The sequence below is a fragment of the Vulpes lagopus genome, chromosome 7 (assembly GCF_018345385.1).
Source record: "Vulpes lagopus strain Blue_001 chromosome 7, ASM1834538v1, whole genome shotgun sequence".
Classification (NCBI taxonomy): domain Eukaryota; kingdom Metazoa; phylum Chordata; class Mammalia; order Carnivora; family Canidae; genus Vulpes; species Vulpes lagopus.
In genome coordinates this window covers 95,486,799-95,509,105 of record NC_054830.1, presented here as the reverse complement: position 1 = coordinate 95,509,105, position 22,307 = coordinate 95,486,799, and the positions used below count along the sequence as shown (strand labels likewise).

The 22,307-nt window shown below is 39.4% G+C and overlaps 1 protein-coding gene across 9 annotated transcripts in view; it reads left to right on the top strand.

Moving 5' to 3' along the window:
* CNTLN (centlein) overlaps positions 1-22,307 on the top strand; it is a 320,657-nt gene that overhangs the window by 5,528 nt on the left and 292,822 nt on the right. For all 9 annotated transcript variants that reach the window (XR_005989015.1, XM_041763171.1, XM_041763165.1 and 6 more), the window contains exon 2: positions 9,101-9,189. Coding sequence is in view for 8 of the 9 variants with exons in the window: in XM_041763171.1 (XP_041619105.1) it covers positions 9,101-9,189 (89 nt within the window). In the remaining variant the exon portion in view is untranslated. The remainder of the gene's footprint in view (positions 1-9,100; positions 9,190-22,307) is intronic.

Sequence of the window (22,307 nt, the reverse complement as noted above, 5' to 3'; positions counted from 1 at the left end):
TTAACTATAACAACAATGGAAAAAGAAAAAAAATGTGTAAATTAAAATGTAAAGATTTTTTTCATCAGATTTTTAAGATCCTTGCTATATCTCATCAGATTTTTTGCTATATTTCATCAGATTTTGCTATATTTCATCAGATTTTTAAGATCCTTGCTATATCTCTTTCACTGTGCTAGAGCTAAATCCTTTGTTATTAAGTCTTATTTAAATGGAAGTAAATTTTATGAGTATTGAAAACCTATTCTTTTACATTTTTATTTAATGCTAGCCTTTCTTGCTTGTATTTTAGGTAGAAAATTTGGGGTGAGAATACACATAAATCTTTGCTATTTTGTTTTGAAGTGAGCTGTAAGAGAAATTTATTGATAATATTGGTTTCAAAAGATTTTGTAATTTCCTCAACATACCTTTTAAAAATAGAAATATTAGAGCACATTATGTTTCATGGCTTATTTTTTCTTACCTTCCAGGCAAGTTTTGACATGCGATTTATATACTGACATTTCTTGTCTTTACTTGAATTATTTCAATACCCAAATTCTAAATTCTTGCTTCTAAAGAGGTAAAGTAAAGCATGATATATAGGAATGTTAGGGAAGGTAGTCCTCTCTAGTACTCAAGCTATCAGAAGTCTTTTGAAAACAAGTAAGTAAGCAATCGAACAAAGTAAATCAAAGATTTGAGCTTTAAAAAATGAAAATATAAAATTTTAGAAGAAAGTATAGGTAGATAGGTTTCTAATCTCTGAGAAGGCCAGTTAGAAAAGTTCATATGTAAAGTACATAAGCCATAATGGAAAAAATGGAAAATTTTAATATATAAAATAAATAATTACCCTTTTCCAAAAAAAGAGAGAGCTCAGAGCTGCTGCTGCCCTGCATGTGTCAGCTCCGCCCTGTTGGTGCTCTGATGCTCTCAAAGAGGGACATGACAGCTTTCTGAATGGATTTTTCTTTTTTTTTTTAATAAATTAATTTTTATTGGTGTTCAATTTACCAAAATACAGAATAACACCCAGTGCTCATCCCGTCAAGTGTCCCCCTCGGTGCCCGTCACCCATTCACCCCCACCCCCCGCCCTCCTCCCCTTCCACCACCCCTAGTTCATTTCATGGAGTTAGAAGTCTTTATGTTCTGTCTCCCTTTCTGATATTTCCCACACATTTCTTCTCCCTTCCCTTATATTCCCTTTCACTATTATTTATATTCCCCAAATGAATGAGAACATACACTGTTTGTCCTTCTCCAATTGACTTACTTCACTCAGCATAATACCCTCCAGTTCCATCCACGTTGAAGCAAATGGTGGGTATTTATCGTTTCTAATGGCTGAGTAATATTCCATTGTATACATAAACCACATCTTCTTTATCCATTCATCTTTCTTTTTAAAATCTTTTTTTAAATTTTTTAAATTTTTAAAAAATTTTTTAAAATTTTTATTTATTTATGATAGTCACAGAGAGATAGAGAGAGAAGCAGAAACACAGGCAGAGGGAGAAGCAGGCTCCATGCACCGGGAGCCCGACGTGGGATTCGATCCCGGGTCTCCAGGATCGCGCCCTGGGCCAAAGGCAGGCACCAAACCGCTGCGCCACCCAGGGATCCCTATCTATTCATCTTTCGATGGACACCGAGGCTCCTTCCACAGTTTGGCTATTGTGGACATTGCTGCTAGAAACATCGGGGTGCAGGTGTCCCGGCGTTTCATTGCATCTGAATCTTTGGGGTAAATCCCCAACAGTGCAATTGCTGGGTCATAGGGCAGGTCTATTTTTAACTCTTTGAGGAACCTCCACACAGTTTTCCAGAGTGGCTGCACCAGTTCACATTCCCACCAACAGTGTAAGAGGGTTCCCTTTTTTCCGCATCCTCTCCAACATCCTCCAATTTGTTGTTTCCTGCCTTGTAAATTTTCCCCATTCTCACTGGTGTGAGGTGGTATCTCATTGTGGTTTTGATTTGTATTTCCCTGATGGCAAGTGATGCAGAGCATTTTCTCATGTGCATGTTGGCCATGTCCGTGTCTTCCTCTGTGAGGTTTCTCTTCATGTCTTTTGCCCATTTCATGATTGGATTGTTTGTTTCTTTGCTGTTGAGTTTAATAAGTTCTTTATAGATCTTGGAAACTAGCCCTTTATCTGATACGTCATTTGCAAATATCTTCTCCCATTCTGTAGGTTGTCTTTTAGTTTTGTTGACTGTATCCTTTGCTGTGCAAAAGCTTCTTATCTTGATGAAGTCCCAAGAGTTCATTTTTGCTTTTGTTTCTTTTGCCTTTGTGGATGTATCTTGCAAGAAGTTACTGTGGCTGAGTTCAAAAAGGGTGTTGCCTGTGTTCTCCTATAGGATTTTGATGGAATCTTGTCTCACATTTAGATCTTTCATCCATTTTGAGTTTATCTTTGTGTATGGTGCAAGAGAGTGGTCTAGTTTCATTCTTCTGCATGTGGATGTCCAATTTCCCCAGCATCATTTATTGAAGAGACTGTCTTTCTTCCAATGGATAGTCTTTCCTCCTTTATCAAATATTAGTTGACCATAAAGTTCAGGGTCCACTTCTGGGTTCTCTATTCTGTTCCATTGATCTATGTGTCTGTTTTTGTGCCAGTACCACACTGTCTTGATGACCACAGCTTTGTAGTACAACCTGAAATCTGGCATTGTGATGCCCCCAGCTATGGTTTTCTTTTTTAAAATTCCCCTGGCTATTCGGGGTCTTTTCTGATTCCACACTAATCTTAAAATAACTTGTTCTAACTCTCTGAAGAAGGTCCATGGTATTTTGATAGGGATTGCATTAAACGTGTGAATTGCCCTGGGTAACATTGACATTTTCACAATATGAATTCTGCCAATCCATGAGCATGGAATGTTTTTCCATCTCTTTGTGTCTTCCTCAATTTCTTTCAGAAGTGTTCTGTAGTTTTTATGGTATAGATTCTTTACCTCTTTGGTTAGGTTTATTCCTAGGTATCTTATGCTTTTGGGTGCAATTATAAGTGGGATTGACTCCTTAATCTCTCTTTCTTCAGTCTCATTGTTAGTGCATAGAAATGCCACTGACTTCTGGGCATTGATTTTGTATCCTGCCACGCTACCAAATTGCTGTATGAGTTCTAGCAATCTTGGGGTGGAGGCTTTTGGGTTTTCTATGGAGAGTATCATGTCATCGGCAAAGAGGGAGAGTTTGACTTCTTCTTTGCCAATTTGAATGCCTTTAATGTCTTTTTGTTGTCTGATTGCTGAGGCTAGGACTTCCAATACTATGTTGAATAGCAGTGGTGAGAGTGGACATCCCTGTCTTGTTCCTGATCTTAGGGGAAAGGCTCCCAGTGCTTCCCCATTGAGAATGATATTTGCTGTGGGCTTTTCATAGATGGCTTTAAAGATGTTGAAGAGTGTTCCCTCTATCCCTACACTCTGAAGAGTTTTGATCAGGAATGGATGCTGTATTTTGTCAAATGCTTTCTCTGCATCTAATGAGAGGATCATATGGTTCTTGGATTTTCTCTTGCTGATATGATGAATCACATTGATTGTTTTACGAGTGTCGAACCAACCTTGTGTCCCGGGGATAAATCCTAGTTGGTCACGGTGAATAATTTTCTTAATGTGTTGTTGGATCCTATTGGCTAGTATCTTGTTGAGAATTTTTGCATCCATGTTCATCAGGGATATTGGTCTGTAATTCTCCTTTTTGGTGGGTCTTTGTCTGGTTTTGGAATTAAGGTGATGCTGGCCTCATAGAACGAATTTGGAAGTACTCCATCTCTTTCTATCTTTCTAAACAGCTTTAGTAGAATAGGTATGATTTCTTCTTTAAACATTTGATAGAATTCCCCTGGGAAGCCATCTGGCCCTGGACCTTTGTGTCTTGGGAGGTTTTTGATGACTGCTTCAATTTCCTCCCAGGTTATTGGCCGGTTCAGGTTTTCTGTTTCTTCCTGTTCCAGTTTTGGTAGTTTGTGGCTTTCCAGGAATGCATCCATTTCTTCTAGATTGCCTAATTTTTTGGCATAGAGCTGTTCATAGTATGTTTTTAAAATCGTTTGTATTTCCTTGATGTTGGTAGTGATCTCTCCTTTCTCATTCATGATTTTATTAATTTGAGTCTTCTCTCTCTTCTTTTTAATAAGGTTGGCTAATGGTTTATCTATCTTATTAATTCTTTCAAAGAACCAACTCCTGGTTTTGTTGATCTGTTCCACAGTTCTTCTGGTCTCGATTTTCTTGAGTTCTGCCTAACTTTTAATTAACTCTCTTCTTCTGCTGGGCATGGGGTCCATTTGCTGTTTTTTCTCTAGCTCCTTTATGTGTAAGGTTAGCTTTTGTATTTTAGTTCTTTCCAGTTTTTGAATGGATGCTTGTATTGCGATGTATTTCCCCCTCAGGACTGCTTTTGCTGCATCCCAAAGATTTTGAACGCTTGTATCTTCATTCTCATTAGTTTCCATGAATCTTTTTAATTCTTCCTTAATTTCCTGATTGACCCTTTCATCATTTAGCAGGATGGTCCTTAACCTCCACGTGTTTGAGGTCCTTCTAAACTTCTTGTTGTGATTTAGTTCTAATTTCAAGGCATTATGGTCTGAGAATATACAGGGGACTATCCCAATCTTTTGGTATCAGTTCAGAACCGATTTGTGACCCAGTATGTGGTCTATTCTGGAGAAAGTTCCATGTGCTCTGGAGAAAGTTATGTGCACTTGAGAAGAATGTGTATTCAGTTGAGTTTGGATGTAAAGTTCTGTAGATATCTGTGAAATCCATCTGGTCCAGTGTATCATTGAAAGCTCTCGTTTCTTTGGAGATGTTGTGCTTAGAAGACCTATCGAGGGTAGGAAGAGCTAGATTGAAGTCCCCAAGTATAAGTGTATTATTATCTAAGTATTTCCTCACTTTGGTTATTAATTGGTTTAAATATTTGGCAGCTCCCACATTTGGGGCATATATATTGAGGATTCTTAAGTCCTCTTGTTGGATAGATCCTTTAAGTATGAGATAGTGTCCCTCTTCATCTCTCACTATAGTCTTCGTGGTAAATTTTAGTTTATCTGATATGAGGATGGCTACCCCTGCTTTCTTTTGAGGACCATTTGAATGGTAAATGGTTCTCCAACCTTTTATTTTCAGGCTGTACGTGTCCTTCTGTCTAAAGTGAGTCTCTTATAGACAGCAAATAGATGGGTCCTCCTTTTTTATCCAGTCTGAAACCCTGCACCTTTTGATGGGGTCATTAAGCCTGCTCACATTCAGAGTTACTATTGACAGATATGAGTTTAGTGTCATCATGATATCTATTCAGTCCTTGTTTTTGTGGATTGTTCCACTGAACTTCTTCTTAAAGGGGAATTTTAAGAGTCCCCCTTAAAATTTCTTGCAGAGGTGGTTTGGAGGTCACATATTCTTTCAGTTCCTGCCTGTCTTGGAAGCTCTTTATCTCTCCTTCCATTCTGAATGAGAGCCTTGCTGGATAAAGTATTCTTGGTTGCATGTTTTTCTCATTTAGGACCCTGAATATATCCTGCCAGCCCTTTCTGGCCTGCCAGGTCTCTGTGGAGAGGTCTGCTGTTACCCTAATACTCCTCCCCATAAAAGTCAGGGATTTCTTGTCTCTTGCTGCTTTAAGGATCTTCTCTTTATCTTTGGAATTTGCAAGCTTCACTATTAAATGTCGAGGTGTTGAATGGTTTTTATTGATTTTAGGGGGGGGTCTCTCTATTTCCTGGATCTGAATGCCTGTTTCCCTTTCCAGATTAGGAAAGTTTCAGCTAGGATTTGTTCAAATACATATTCTGGGCCTCTGTCCCTTTCGGTGCCCTTGGGAACGCCAATTGAACGTAGGTTTTTCTTCCTCAGGCTGTCGTTTATTTCCCTTAATCTGTCTTCATGGTCTTTTGATTGTCTGTCTCTTTTTTCCTCAGTTTCCCTCTTTGCCATCAACTTGTCTTCTGTGTCACTCACTCGGTGTTCCACCTCATTCACCGTCGTCGTTAGGACTTCTAGTTTGGGTTCCATCTCATTCAATTGATTTTTAATTTCTGCCTGATTGCATCTAAATTCTGCAGTCCTGAAGTCCCTTGAGTCCTTTATGGTTTTTTTAGAGCCACCAGTAGCTGTATAATAGTGCTTCTGCATTGGCTTTCTGACATTGAATTGTAATCCCGATTTTGTAACTCTGTGGGAGAGAGGACTGTTTCTGATTCTTTCTTTTGAGGTGAGGTTTTCCTTCTAGTCATTTTGCTCAGTGCAGAGAGGCCAAAAACAAGTTGTATTGGGAAAAGGAGAAAAAGAGAGAGAAGGAAAGAAAAGAGAAAAAGAAAAAAGAAAAAGAAGAAAAAAAGGAAAAAAGAGAAGAAAAAGAGAAAGAAAAAGAAAGAAAGGTGAAAAAAAAAAAGGGTGGGGGAAGCAATCAGAAATCAAAAAGAAAAACAAAACAAAACAAAAAAACACCGGGGGAGAATCTTCTGATTCTGTATACTTTAAGTCCCTTGACTTCCCCTGGAACTGGTCCCTCTAGCTGGTCTTCTGGGGGAGGGGCCTGCTGTGCTGATTTTCAGGTGTTAGCACTTGGGGGAGCTGCTCTGCCCCCTGCCTGGTGCAGGGCTCAGTGGGGGTTGTTTACCCCGTGAGGCCCCAGGAGGAACAGCCACAGTGTCTAAGGCAACTCTGGAAACCTGGATTCAGCTCCCGCAGTAAGTCAGGAGCTCTCTGTCTGCAGGGCCTGGAGGCTCCGGGGCGGGGCCGTGATCTGCTCAGCCCCGGGCAGGAGCGTCCTCGCTGTCCTGGGCCCTCCCGGCCTCTGCCTGTCCCGGGGGAGGCCGGATCCTGGGCTGTGTCCCGGCGCCCTGTGCTCCGGGGCCTGCGCTGTTGGATTCGCGCTCCCCGCCCGCAGCCGCCTCTCTGCAGAGCTGCCGCCCGAGGCCCTCCAAGCTGCTCCCGGAGCCGCGCAGCCCCCTCCGCGGAGCCGCCGCCCGAGCCCCTCGGATCTGCTCCGGGTCAATGCGTGCTCGCTGTAGCCCCTAGTCAGCTTGGCGCTGAATGGATTTTTCTTAAGAAATGTGCGAGTGTTTATGCAGTTCATGATACCAGCCTCTCATCCTCGCCGTTACTGTCACTTGGCTTTTTCTCAATAGGCTTCATCTTTGTTTATTTATTTTTTTAATGGGGAAGTTTTGCTCTTACCCCTGCATCCTATATTCGCTCCCTCCCCCGACCCCTCCTAGGTACAGAATTATGAGATTCTGAAAAAAAAAAAAAAAGAAAATCATTCTTCCATTAAAAAAAAAAAACTCCATCATAAATAAAGGTAAATAAGCAACAACATACTAGGGAAAAATTTTTGTGACGCATTTGGTAGACATAAGTCTAATTTTAAGATTTCCAGCAATAACTTTTATATTTATTGGCAGAACTTCAGCCACATTCCATAGGTAAGAGAGGCCAGTATTTTAACTGGGTAGCAGAGAGCCAAACGGTTGCTATTATTAACAGGAAGGAGAAAATGGATGATGGACGCAGACACAGATAGAAATATCAGCCACCAAGCAAACCCAACCAATCAAATATAGTATGAAATGAAATATACTGTGGTAAAAAAATTAAACAGGGTAAAAGGGTTATCAGAGACTTATGGGTTTTGGGTGGCTGTTAATATAGAAGTCAGGGAAGAATTCTCTTGAGGTGACATTTAAGCAAAGGCCTGAATGAAGTGAGGAAAAATTTACATGAAAATGTGGTGGATGATAGACGTGCAAAGGCCCTGGAACAAGTAAAACAAGAAAAACCGTGTGAATAATGAATGGAGAGAGTGATAGATGAGGGTGGAGAGGTATGTATGGGGTCAGATAATGTGAGGTTTTTGTAACCTTGATACTGAGTCTGGATTATTTCCTAATCTGAATAGAATCCACTGGAGGATTTTGAGGTATAAGGAGGCTAGGAGACCATCTGGATGGCTAGGCAAGAGAAGGGGTTGATTTGGAGTAGGAGAATGGTGGTGGAGGTGGTGAGAAGTGATTAGAATGGGATATGTGTTGTAGGTAAACACAATAGGATTTACTGATTGTTTGGATATGAAGTGTACGGAAAAGAGAATAATCAATTGACATGTAGGTATTAGGCCTTTGAACAGGTGACTAGATGATGGTGTCCTTTTCTTAGCTGCAGAGGAGTAGGTTTGTGAAAGAGTAGGAAATAAAGAATTTTTTTAGATAAGTTAAATTTGAGATAACTATTAGGTATTCAAGTGAAGTTATTGAGTAGGCAGTTGGAAAGCAGGTATGCTTACCACTATACCACCAACGCAGGGTAAGCAATTGGAGATTGGGAGTCTGCACTAGGGGTGGAGAAAACCGCTTAAGATGGAAATGTGGAAGTCTCAGTGTATAGTTGATGGATAAAACTGTGTGACTGAATGAATTCCCCTAGAGCAGTGGTTCTCAACCTTGAGTGCACAGAATCACTTGAGAAAATTTGAAAAAATACTGGCGCTTGGACCTTACCTGAAACCAATTAAGTCAGAATCTCTAGATCATCACTATTTTTAAAAATTTCCCCCAAAGTGACTCCCAGCTCTCAATTACAGTTGTCTAACAACTGAACTGGGCATTAAGGACTAAAACTGCCCATTGTCTATGGGATTTGGCTACATAGAGGACCTTGGAAAATAAATTTAATATCTTGGTGGGGAGGGACATCTGAGTGGAGGAAGTAATAGAGTGAACATGGAGTGAGGAAGTGGAGACTGTGATTATAGGCGACTGTTCAAGGAATTTTGCTGAAAACGGGAGCTGAAAAAATGGGGCAGTAAATAGACAACAATTCTCTTTTAGAGCAAATTTACTGTGATATTGAGTATTGAGTATTCCAACATTTACACCCTAAAGTATGGGTGGTAGAAATAGTAAAAGTGAATGTGAGGGACCAGTATAAGAACTTTAAAAATAAAGCTTTCCTGTTATACTTTGCAAGAATCTATTTTATAGTTAGAGAACTGGGAATCAAGTGATTTTTTTCCATTTTAAAATTTAATATAGTGTCTTCTCTGATTAGGTACAAAGCAATGCATTAAAAATGTCTTTTGTTTCTTTAAGGCTGATAAAGAATTTGTATGGTCTTTGTGGAAACGTCTCCAGGTGACAAACCCAGATGTCACACAAGCAGTCAGTTTGGTTGTGGAAAGGTGAGCTCCCAAGTTATTTTTCTATGAGTATTTGGGTTGTTGAATTTGTTTTGCTTATTCTTGAAATGAAAAGTTGGCATTAAGTCCCTAAAGAGATTTGATTTCCAAATAAATGTGGAGCATGATGTCCTGATTATTGGACTTACTTCAAGGGGTGCCACTTCACCAAATACAAATAGGCCATATCTTCGGCTCATATTGTGATGTATTTGGGAAGTAAGAGATAAAACGGTGACTTAGGCACTTTTGTGTGTGTGTGTGTGTGTGTGTGTGTGTGTATGTGTGTGTGTGTCTATGTGTCTGTATGTATCTGTGTATATGTGTGTTGTGCTATTATAGCTCAACTTTAAAAATCGGAGAAGTACCTATTACTTGGCTTTTTTACTCTGCCTCTCTTGACATCTTTCTAGACATGACCCTTCCTAGACATGGCTCATGTTGCCCCTGAGGTAACTGCAGTTTGTACTTTAAATCCTGAGATGAGCTTGCCAGAATAGAGTTAAGTGTTCTGGAATAGGCTGAGGAATTTCACTTAGCACTCTGTATTACCCTGTTGGGGATGCCTATTCATTTAACAATAGATTGTTGGGCCTCTCCTTGGTCATTAGAAACAGTGGAGTGATGCTGGGTACTCCTTATGAAATATTTAATATACAGTAGTCCCATGATGCTTAGCATAGCAATTAAAACACTTGCTTTCCTATTAAATGGATTTCAGTACATTGCCTAAGTGAGAAGCTAAGCTTATGGATGCCTTTTCCTTTTTCTTTATTGGAATCATGATTATATAAACTGAATATTATTTTTTGATAACTTGAATTATATTTACCTTTGATATGTCTAGCCCTAGGATCATTCCAATGTTGTCTGGAATTAACTTTTTGAAATCTGTGGTACGTACCTATATGTTTAGGTTATTGTGAACTCTTAAAATCATATAATCACTTTCTTTTCATGTTGCTTATATGTATAGTTTAATCGGTTTTTCCTTTTTGATAATCCAAATTAAGCCTTTTGTTGAAATATCTTTGTTACTTCTTTAGTCATCTTTGAGATGAAATGTGATCACTCTCAATCCCGCTGTTTTTTAGCTGAATAACCATTCTAGAAGATATATTTTCAGGACTTCAGTAGTCCTTTTTGTGATTCTTTTGTTATCCTCCTCTCATTTTATTTGTATATATTTTCCAATTTTCTAATTTGGTATTTTTTTTAGACTCACTAAAACTGTCTTTAATTTTCACTTTCTTCTAGGTCAAGACAGAAACAAATATTAAAATGTTATTGGGTCATTGTCTCATCCTTTGAGATTTCTATTTTTCAGTACACAGTATACATGATATACATATAAAAGTACAGCTTGTAAATAACTGCACATATATTTGGGGGTGGATACTCAAAAACCTTTTTTTCTGATAATATATGTAATGGGAAACTTTGGAGATTATTACTTTACAGCTATGATTCTCAAAATTTTAATATGCACAAGATATACCTGATGAACTTATTATAATGCAGATCCCCAGGACTTTCCCCTTATCTACTGCATCTCTAGGGATGAGGTCCAGAGGTGTTTTAAAAATAAGCTTTCTGGGGCTGCCTGAGTGGCACAGTGGTTGAGCATCTGCCTTCGGCTCAGGTTGTGACCCTCGGGTCCTGGGATTGAGTCCTATATCAGGCTCCCGCAGGGAGCTTCTCCCTCTGCCTGTGTCTCTGCCTCATGAATGAATAAATAAAATCTTAAAAAAAAAAAAGCTTTCCAGATAATTCTGATATTGTCCATAGGTCATACTATGAAAGACTTTGAAATTGGAGACCTGTTTAAGTGGCATTTATACTTTTATGGTTATGTGAGCATCATTTCCTAAAGAACCATGTAGTATGTTTTCACCTTCTAAAAGGAAGAATAGCAAAAAAATAAAATAAAATAAAATAAAATAAAATAAAATAAAAGGAAGAATAGCATACCATTTTATCTTTGTCTTTCCTTACCCAAATAATGCTATATTTAAGTCTATTTAATATCTACACCTTGGTCTTCCTGGACATTATTTTTCCTTGGAATTTCTAACTTTTCTGCTTTTTCTTATAATAAAAATGTCTGTTTGTATAATGGTTGAAGATGTTCTTCCTTGAGCTCATTGGCTTCTGGTATGAATTTGGACCAATTGCTTTCCAAACCTATTCATAGGTATCATCCTAGAATTTCTTTTCATTGTATGCTTGGACTAGTTCACAATTCCTGGGATCCCACATCTTTCTTTCTCTTTTTTGGGGGTTAAATTTTCAAAATTATTTCTCAGAAAGGATGCACAAATGTTCCACTTTGTGACTCCTTACATGCCTGAAAAGGTCTTTCGTTTGTCCTTGTGCTTGACTGATAGTTTAGCTGAACATGAAATTTTATGTTCACATAATTTCTTTCAGATTTTTGAAGGTATAGGTGTAGTGTCTTCTTTTAGCATACAGAGGAACTGCCAAGTACATATGTGATCCCAGTGCAAGTGATCCTTTCTTCTTTCTAGGTAGCTTGCTTAAATTAAGCTTTTGGATTTTCTCTCTATATGTAATATTGTAAAATTTCAGTATCATCTGTTAATTTGTTTTTTTTTTTTTTAAATCCAACCTTCTCAACCTTTGGTGGGCCTTTTCAAACTGAAGATTGAAGATTTTCTTTTGATTGAGGAAAGTTGTCTTCAGCCTTGCTGTAGGCAAATGCTAAGATGAGTGAGAAACTCAGTCTTTTGGTAAATGGTTCCTTTAATAGTCTTGATTTCTGTTGCCTTCTGGTCTCTGTATTTACTAATTGGTTACTTAGAGCCTTTCTCCAGGCCTTTTGAGAAAAAGCAGCTTCCTCTTCAACTGTAGGTATCATTTGGGTTTTGAATTATGATTTGTCTCCTCTGGGTTTGTGAGCACATCCTTCTGTCTTTCAGATGTTTCTCAAATTTATGGTCCATTTTGGCCCCTTTCCCATTTCCCATGCTGATAGAGATTTATTCAAGGCAGTGTGATTTATGAATTTCAGTATCATCTTCATCAAGTAAATCATCTTGAAGAGGAAGTATAGTATCATTTTTAGTGATTACAATGTATTCTATTATTTTGATACATCATATTTATATTTAATCAGTATTTTGCTTTTGTACGTTAAGATTATTTTATTTAAAATTGTATGATGATGCTGTGATGAATGGCCTTGTGTGGATAAAGCTTTGTTTGCATTATTAGTTTCAAGTAGTGGTGCTGTTGTCATAGTGGCTGTGGTCTGGGATGGCTAAACATACTGAAATGAATAGGTTAATCCTGCTCAATTAAAGAATTACACTGCTCCAAGTACCCTTTTGGAAAAATTCTTACCTGTAATTCTTCTCTTTTTTTCACTTTTTGGCAGTATATTGTAATTTCCTGGTAAGTTTTTTGGTTGGATTTGTCTGTATACAGGCATACATTGGAGACGTTGTGGGTTTGGTTCCAGACCACTGCAATTAAACAAATATTGCAATAAAACAAGTCAAATGAAATTTTTGGTTGTCCAGTGCTTATAAACATGCTTACACTATACTGTAGCCTATTAGTATGTGGTAGCATTATGTCTAAAAAACAATGTACATACCTTCATTCAAAAGTACTAAGTTGGTCCCCCCCACCGCCAAAAAAATATACCCACAGTAGAATTTCTTTCAAAATTGGCGTCCTTTCAAACCTTGCTGCTGCTTTATCAACTAAGTTTCTGAAAGATTCTAAATCCTTTTGTTGTCATTTCAACAATCTTATGGTATCTTCACCAGGAAATCACTCAAGAAACCACTTCTTTGTTTATCCATAAGAAGCAGCTCATAATCTGTTAAAGTTATTATGGGATTGAAGCAGTTCAATCACATCTTCAGACTTGGCTTTTAATTCTAGTTCTCTTGCTATTTCCACCACACCTGCAATTACGTCTTCCACCAAAGTCTTGAATCCCTCAAAGTCCTCCATGAGAGGTTGGAATCGACTTCCTCCAAACTCTTGATATTGTTGATATTCTGTCCTCTTTCCATGGATCATGACTGTTCTTAATGGCATCCAGAATGGTGAATCTTTTCCAGAAGCTTTTCAATTGACTTTGCCTAGATCCATCAGAAAAATCATGATCTATGGCAGCTATAGCTTTACGAAATCAATTTCTTAAGTTACAAGACATGAGAGTTGAAATGACTTCTTGATCCATGGGCTTCAGAATGGTTGTTGTGTTAGCAGCCATGAAAGCATTTTCCATTATAGGTCTTGGGTGACCAGGTAGATTGTCAGTGAGCAGTAACATTTTGAAAGGAATCTTTTTTTTTTTTTTCCTAAGCAATAGTTCTTAACAGTGGTCTTAAAATATTCAGGAAACCATGTTATAAATAGATGTACTGTTATCCGGACTTTGATGTTCTATTTATAGAGCACAGGCAAAGTAGATTTAGTGTAATTCTTAATGACCCTACAGTTTTCAAAATGGTAAATGAGGATTGGCTTAAAGTCACCAGATGCGTTATTAGCCCCTAACAATAGAGTCAGCCTGTCCTTTGAAGTTTTGAAGCCAGGCATTGACTTCTCTCTAGCTATGGACATCCTAGATTGTGTCCTCTTCCAATACAAGGCTGTTTCATCTGTATTGAAGATCTGCCATTTAATGTAGCCACCTTTGTTAATTCTTTAAGCTCGATCTTCTGGATAACTTGCTACAGCTTGTATGTTAGCACTCGCTGCTTCACCTTGCACTTTTAGGTCATGATGATGATTTCTTTCCTTCAACTTCATGAAGCAACCTCTGCTGGCTTCAGATTTTTCTTCTGTAGCTTCTTTACTTCTTCAGCTTCACAGAATTGAAGAGAGTTAGGCCTTGCTCTGGATTAGGCTTTGGCTTAAGGGAATGTTGTAGCTAGTTTGATCTTCTATCCAGGCCACTAAAACTTTCTCCATATCAGCAGTAAGGCTGTTTAGCTTTCTTATCATTCTTGTGTTCACTAGAGTAGAAACTTTAATTCCTTCAAGAACTTCTCCTTTGCATTCACACATGGCTAACGATTTGGTGCAAGAGGCATAGCTTTTGGCCTATCTTGGCTTTTGACATGCCTTTTATTTTTTACTAAGCTTAATTATTTCTGGCTTTTGATTTAAATATAGATGTGCAACTCTTCATTTCACTTGGAAACTAGAGACCTCTGTTGGATTATTAATTGGCCTAATTTCAATATTGTTGTGTCTCAGGGAATAGGGAGGCCTGAGGAGAGAGAAAGAGATGGGGATATGGGGGAATGGCTAGTTGAGGGAACAGTCAGAGCACACTTATTTATCAATTGAGTTTGCCGTCTTATATGCATGTGGTCCGTGGTGACCCAAAACAGTTATAAGACTTTGAAATGTTGCAAAAATTACCAAAGTGTGACATAGAGACAAGAAGTAAGAAAATACTGTTGGAAAAGATGGTACCAATAGATTTACTTGACACAGGATTGTTACAAACCTTCCATTTGTGAAAAACTTGATATCTGCAAAGCGTAATGCACCAAAGCACAGTAAAATGAGGTATGCTTGTACATATATTTGTATGCATGTGTTTTACCTTTTATTATGGAATATTTCAATTAGAGGCAAAGGCAGAGATAAAATATTAATGAAATCCCATGTTTACTCATCACCCAGCTTAAACAGTTATCAACACATGACCAACCTTATTTTATCAGTAAACTTCTACTTCCTTCTTCTCTGTTCCCTTTACCGCTACTGGATTATTATTTTTTTTGGTATTTTTAATTTTTTTTATCAGAGTTCAATTTGCCAACATTTAGCATAACACCCAGTATTCATTACTGTTGAACTCATGATAGTCTATAACTCATGCCTGAACAAAGGTAGTCTAATATACTCTTTACTTCAAAAGGCACATCACAGTTTTCTTGCACTTAGGAACACTAGGTAGCACTTTAGCAGTATGCCTGGTGATCATTTTTTTTAAATTGTTTCTTTTTTTTAATATTTTTTTATTGGAGTTTGATTTGCCAACATACAGTATAACACCCAGTGCTCATCTCATCAAGTGCCCTCCTCAGTGCCCGACACCCAGTCACCCCATTCCCCCATCACCTCCCCTTCCACTACTCTTAGTTCATTTCCCAGAGTTAGGGAATGTTCTATGTCTCATGTTCTCATGTTCTATCACCCTCTCTGATATTTCCCACTCCTTTTCTCTCCTTCCACCTTAATCTCTTTCACTATTTTTTATATTCCCCAAATGAATGAAACCATATAATGTTTGTTGTTCTCCGACTGACTTACTTCACTTAGCATAATACCCTCCAGTTCTATCCATGTTGAAGTAAATGGTAGGTATTCGTCTCCTCTGATGGCTGAGTAATATTCCATTGTATATATAGACCACATCTTCTTTATCCATTCATATTTCGATGGACACTGAGGCTCCTTTCACAGTTTGGCTCTTGTGGACATTTCTGCTATAAACATTGGGGTGCAGGTTTCACTGCATCTGTATCCTTGGGGTAAATGCCCAGCAGTGCAATTGCTGGGTCAAAAGGCAGATCTATTTTTACTCTTTGAGAAACCTCCACACAGTTTTCCAGAGTGGCTGGAAAACATTCCCACCAACAGTGCTAGAGGGTTCCCCTACTTCACATCCTCTCCAACATTTGTGGTTTCCTGCCTTGTAAATTTTCCCCATTTTCACTGGTGTGAGGTGGTGTCTCATTGTGGTTTTGATTCATATTTCCCTGATGGCAAGTGAGGCAGGGCATTTTCTCATGTGCTTGTGGGCCATGTGTATGTCCTCTTTAGTGAAATTTCTGTTCATGTCTTTTGCCCATTTTATGACTGGATTGTTTGTTTCTTTGCTGTTGAGTTTAATAAGTTCTTTATAGATCTTGGATACTAGTCCTTTATCTGATACGTCATTTGCAAATGTCTTCTGCCATTCTGTAGGTTGTCTTTTGAGTTTTGTTGACTGTTTCTTTTTTTAAAAGATTTTATTTATTTATTCATGAGACACACACACAGAGAGAGAGAGAGAGAGCGAGAGAGAGAGAGAGGCAGAGACACAGGCAGAGGGAGAAGCAGGCTCCATGCAGGGAGCCTGATGGGGGAATCGATCCCGGGACCCCTAGGATCACACCCTGGGCCGAAGGCAGGTGCTAAACCACTGAGACAACCCAGGGATACCCTGTTGACTGTTTCTTTTGCTGTGCAGAAGCTTTTTATCTTGTTGAAGTCCCAATAGTTCATTTTTGCTTTGGTTTCCCTTGCCTTCATAGATGTATCTTGCAAGAAAGTTGCTGTGGCCAAGTTCAAAAAGGGTGTTGCCTGTGTTCTCCTCTAGGATTTTGATGGATTCTTGTCTCACAGTTAGATCTTTCATCCATTTTGAGTTTATCTTTGTGTCTGGTGTAAGAGAATGGTCTAGTTTCATTCTTCTGCACATGACTGTCCCATTTTCCCAGCACCATTTATTGAAGAGACTGTCATTTTTCCAGTGGATAGTCTTTCCTGCTTTGTCTAATATTAGTTGACCGTAGAGTTGAGGGCCCATTTCTGGGTTCTCTATTCTGTTCCATTAATCTTTGTGTCTGGTTTTGTGCCAGTACCACACTGTCTTGATGATCACAGCTTTGTAGTACAACTTGAAATCCGGCATTGTGATGCCCCCAGCTCTGGTTTTCTCTTTCAATATTCCCCTGGCTATTCGGGGTCTTTTCTGATTACACACAAATCTTGAGATTACTTGTTTCAACTCTCTTAATAGAGTCCATGGTGGGCAGCCCTGATGGCGCAGCAGTTTAGCGCCGCCTGCAGCCTAGGGTGTGATCCTGGAGACCCGGATCTAGTCCCACGTCGGGCTCCCTGCATGGAGCCTGCTTCTCCCTCTGCCTGTTTCTCTGCCTTTCTCTCTCTGTGTCTCTCATGAATAAATAAATAAAATCTTAAAAAAAAAAGTCCATGTTATTTAGATAGGGATTGCATTGAACGTGTAAATTGCCCTGGGTAGCATTGACATTTTCACAATATTAATTCTGCCAATCCATGAGCATGGAATATTTTTCCACCTCTTTGTGTCTTCCTCAATTTCTTTCAGAAGTGTTCTGTAGTTTTCAGGGTATAGATTCTTTACGTCTTTGGTTAGGTTTATTCCTAGGTATCTTATGCTTTTGGGTGCAGTTGTAAATGGGATCGACTCCTTAATTTCTTTCTTCAGACTCATTGTTAGTGTATAGAAATGCCACTGATTTCTGGGCATTGATTTTGTATCCTGCCACACTGCCGAGTTGCTGTATGAGCTCTAGCAATCTTGGGGTGGAGTCTTTTGGCTTTCTGTGTACAGTATCATGTTATCTGTGAAGAGGGAGAGTTTGACTTCTTTGCCAATCTGAATGCCTTTTATTTCTTTTTGTTCCCTGATAGCTGAGGCTAGGACTTCTAGTACTATGTTGAATAACAGTGGTGAGAGTAGACATCCCTGTCGTGTTCCTGGTCTTAGGGGAAAGGCTTTCAGGGTTTCCCTTTTGAGAATGATATTTGCTGTGGGCTTTTTGTAGATGGCATTTAAGATGCCGAGGAATGTTCCCTTTATCCCTATACTCTGAAGAGTTTTGAGCAGGGATGGATGCTGTATTTTGTCAAATGCTTTCTTTGCGCCTATTGAGAGGATCATATAGTTCTTGTTTTGTTTCTTGTTGATATTATCTATCAGGTTGATTGTTTTACACGTGTTGAACCAGCCTTGCATTCCGGGGATAAATCCCACTTAGTTATGGTGAATTATCTTCTTAATGCACTGTATTGTCTAGTATCTTGTTGAAAATTTTTGCATCTGTGTTTCATCAGGGCTATTGGTCTATAATTCTCCTTTTTGGTGGGGTCTTTGTCTGGTTTTGGAATTAAGGCGATGCTGGCCTCATAAAATGAGTTTGGAAGTATTCCGTCTCTTTTTATCTTTTGGAACAGCTCTAGTAGAATAGGTATTGTTTCTTCTTTAAACGTTTGGTAGAATACCCTTGAGAAGCCATCTGGCCCTGGATTTTTTGTGTCTTGGGAGATTTTTGATGACACTCCCTGGTTATTGGCTTGTTCAGGTTTTCTATTTCTTCCTGTTCCAGTTTGGTAGTTTGTGGTTTTCCAGAAATGCATTCATTGCATCTAGATTGCCTAATTTATTGGCATATAACTGCTCATAATATGCTTTTTAAATCGTTTGTATTTCCTTGGTATTGGTTGTGACATCCCTTTTTTCATCATTGATTTTATTAATTTGAGTCTCTTCTCTTTTGTTTTTAATAAGACTGGTTAATGGTTTGTCTATCTTATTAATTCTTTCAAAGAGCCAACTCCTAGTTTTGTTGATCTGTTCCACAGTTTTTCTGGTCTCTATTTCATTGAGTTCTGCTTGAATCTTTATTAACTCTCTTCTGCTGGGGTGTAGATTTTATTTGCTGTTTTTTTTTTTTCTCCACTTCCTTTAGGTGCAAGGTTAGCTTGTGTATTTGAATTTTTTTAATTTTTTGAGGGATGCTTGTATTGTGATGTATTTCCCTCTCAGGACTGCTTTTGCTGTATCCCAAAGAATTTGAACAGTTGTATCTTCATTTTCATTAGTTTCCATGAATCTTTTTAATTCTTCTCCAATATCCTGGTTCACCCTTTCATCTTTTAGCAGGATGCTCTTTCACCTCCACGTGTTTGAGTTTCTTCCAAATTTCTTCTTGTGATTGAGTTCTAGTTTCAAAACATTATGGTCTGAAAATATGCAGGGCAACAATCCCAATATTTTGGTATCCGATGACACCTGATTTGTGACCCAGTATGTGGTCTATTCTGGAGAAAGTTCCATGTGCACTTGAGAAGAATGTGTATTCAGTTGTGTTCGGATACAAAGTTCTGTATATATCTGTGAAATCCATCTGGTCCAGTGTATCATTTAAAGCTCTTGTTTCTTTGGAGATGTTGTGTTTAGAATAGAATATCTGTCATTTGCAGAAAGTACCCTGTTGAAGTCTCCCAGTATTAGTGTATTATTATCTAAGTGTGTCTTTACTTTGCTTATTAATTGATATACTTGGCAGCTCCCACATTCGGGGCATAAATATTCATGATCGTTAGGTCCTCTTGTTGGATAGACCCTTTAAGTATGATATAGTGTCCCTCTTCATCTCTTACTACAGTCTTTGGGATAAACTTTAACTTATCTGATATGAAGATTGCTACCCCAGCTTGCTTTTGAGGACCATTTGAATAGTAAATGGTTCTCCAACCTGTTGTTTTCAGGCTGTAGGTGTCCTTAGGTCTAAAATGAGTCTCTTGTAGACAGCAAATAGATGGGTCTTGCTTTTTTGTCCAGTGTGAAACCCTGCATCTTTTGATGGGATCATTGAGTCCATTCACGTTCAGAGTTACTATTGAAAGATACTAATTTAGTGTCATCATAATACCTATTCAGTCCCTGTGTTTGTGGATTATTTCTTTGGGCTTCCTCTTTCTTCTACAGGGTTCCCCTTAAAATTTCTTGCAGAGCTGGTTTGGTGGTCACATATTCTTTCAGTTTCTGCCTATCTTGGAAGCTCTTTATCTCTCCTATTCTGAATGAGAGCCTTGCTGGATAAAGTATTCTTGGCTGCATGTTCTTCTCATTTAGAACCCTGAATATATCCTGCCAGCCCTTTCTGGCCTGCCGGGTCTCTGTGGAGAGTTTGCTGTTAATCTAATATTTCTCCCTATATAAGTTAGGGATCTCTTGTCTCTTGCTGCTTTAAGGATTTTCTCTTTATCTTTGGAATTTGCAAGTTTCACTATTAAAAGTCAAGTTGTTGGATGGTTTTTATTGATTTTAGGGGGAGACCTCTCTATCTCCTGGATCTGAATGCCTGTTTCCCTCCCCAAATTAGGGAAGTTCTTAGCTATGATTTCTTCAAATATCCTTTCTGTCCCTCTGTCCCTCTCAGCGTTCTCTGGAACCCCAATTATATGTGGATTTTTTCCTTCTGAGGCTGTCATGTATTTCCCTTAACCTTTCCTCATGGTCTTTTAATTCTTTTTCTCTTTTTTCCTCAGCTTCCTTCCTTGCCATCAACTTGTCTTCTGTGTCACTCACTGTTTCTTCTACCTCATTAACCCTTGTTGTTAGGAACTTCCAGTTAGGCTTGCATCCCATTTAGTTGATTTTTAATTTCGGCCTGATTAGATCTAAATTCTGCCATCATGAAGTCTCTTGATTCCTTTATGCTTTTTTCCAGAGCCATGAGTAGCTTTATAATTGTGCTTCTAAATTGGTTTCTGACATCGAATTGTAATCCAAATTCTGTAACTCTGTGGCAGAGAGTACTGTTTCTGATTCTTTTGTGGTGAGTTCTTCTTTCTAGTGCTCAGTGCAGAGTGACTGTGTGAGTGGGCTGCATCAAGAATATCAACCACGACCTAAGTATATTTCCCTGTAGATGATTCTGCTGAAGTCAGAGACCAGAAATTGAAAACAAAGATCCGAATGAAATAAAACAAAAGGACCACTAAAGTTGAAAAACAAATTTTAAAACAAAGTAATAAAAAATAAAAGGCCAGGAATCCTAAAGGCAAGAAAGGAAAAAAAAAAAGAAAAAAAAAAAGGAAAGAAAAAGGAGAAGAAAAATGAAGGGGGCACTGAGAGATGGTGGTAGTGATGAAGTTGTAGTGGAGGGAGAATGTAGTCTACTTGAGGGGTTCTAGAGGGTGATTCTCTTGTTTCTGAGTATTTAAAGTTCTGTATGTTAGAAGATGCTCAGTTCCAAATTTATATAAACCAGAAATACTTGTAGATGGTCCCAACATTGACCACCAAAACATAAATGAGATAAAAGAGGGGGCAGAATGTGAATGAGGAGTCTCACAGAATGAACTAGCATGGTATGCCACTTGGTTCTGGGTGCAAGCTGGTCATGTTTTATAAGGTATTAACTTCCACCATTGTAGAACAAATGAGGCAAAGAAAACAAAAAACACAAAACAAAACAAAAAACATATATATCTCCCAAAATTAAGTTGAGTATGTTGAAGGGAATCTAGAAGTGGAAAATATATCTAGGATCTGTAATTGTGCGTATATGAAAGTAAAAAAGGAAGAACCTTAAAAATGAAGAGGTGGTAAAATATTGTAGTTAAGGTGGGAAAAGAGAAAAAAAATTGGAAATTTACACTCTGATATTAAAATGAGTTGTCCTGGAAAAAGGAAGAAAAAAAAAGAAGGAGGGGTCCCTCTGGTTCTATATACTATAAATCCCTTGACTTTCCCTGGAGCTTTCCAGCGCTGCTTGGTCAAGAACTTGCTCTTCCCCTGTTCTTCCAGCTGGTCTTCTGGGGGAAGGGCCTGCTGTGCTGATTCTTAGGTGTGTGCACGGCTCAGGTGAGCTATTGACCCCGTGAGGCCTCTGTCCCCTGGCGGCCCTGCCCCCTCCCAGGCCCACGGTAACAGCAGGAGGAACAACACTGGCAGTGGCCAGCTCTCCAGCTTTAGAGTCAGCTCCCGCAGTACCTGCCACAGTCTCCCAGTCTGCGCTGGCATGGATGCTCCGGGGGCAGAGGGCGCTGACCTGCACGGCTCGGGGGCGCCCGGTGGTGGCAGGAGCATCCTCGCTGTCCTGGGCCCTCCCTGCCTCCCTGTCCCGGGGGGAGCACAGGATCCTGGGCTGTGTCCCCGGCGCCCTGAGCTCCGGGGCCTGCGCTGCTGGGGTCGCTCCTGGGGCCGTGGCTCCCGAAGGCAGGAGGGCGCAGCCCCCTCCGCCGGCAGCCCCCACCTGACCGACTGGCTGCTCCCCGAGGCCCCGCCGGGCGCTCCAGCCCTTTACCGCGCTCGGCCCACGGGGTGTGGGCTGCTCTTCCCTGGGCGCACGTCCTCTCTTAGTGACCCCAGGAGGCTGGAGGCCCCACGGCCCCTCCTGCGGTTCTGCCCAATTTCCCTGCTGAGCGCCTTTCCATCTGGGAAGAATCCGTATGGATTTTTTAAAGTTCCCGCTTCTCTGGGGCTGGGCTCTTCTGTCCCAGAGGCTCTCGCTGCCCTGCTCCTGCGCGGCCCCTCCCCCACTTGATTCTTTCTATTTTATTTTTTCCGCCTTCCTACCTTG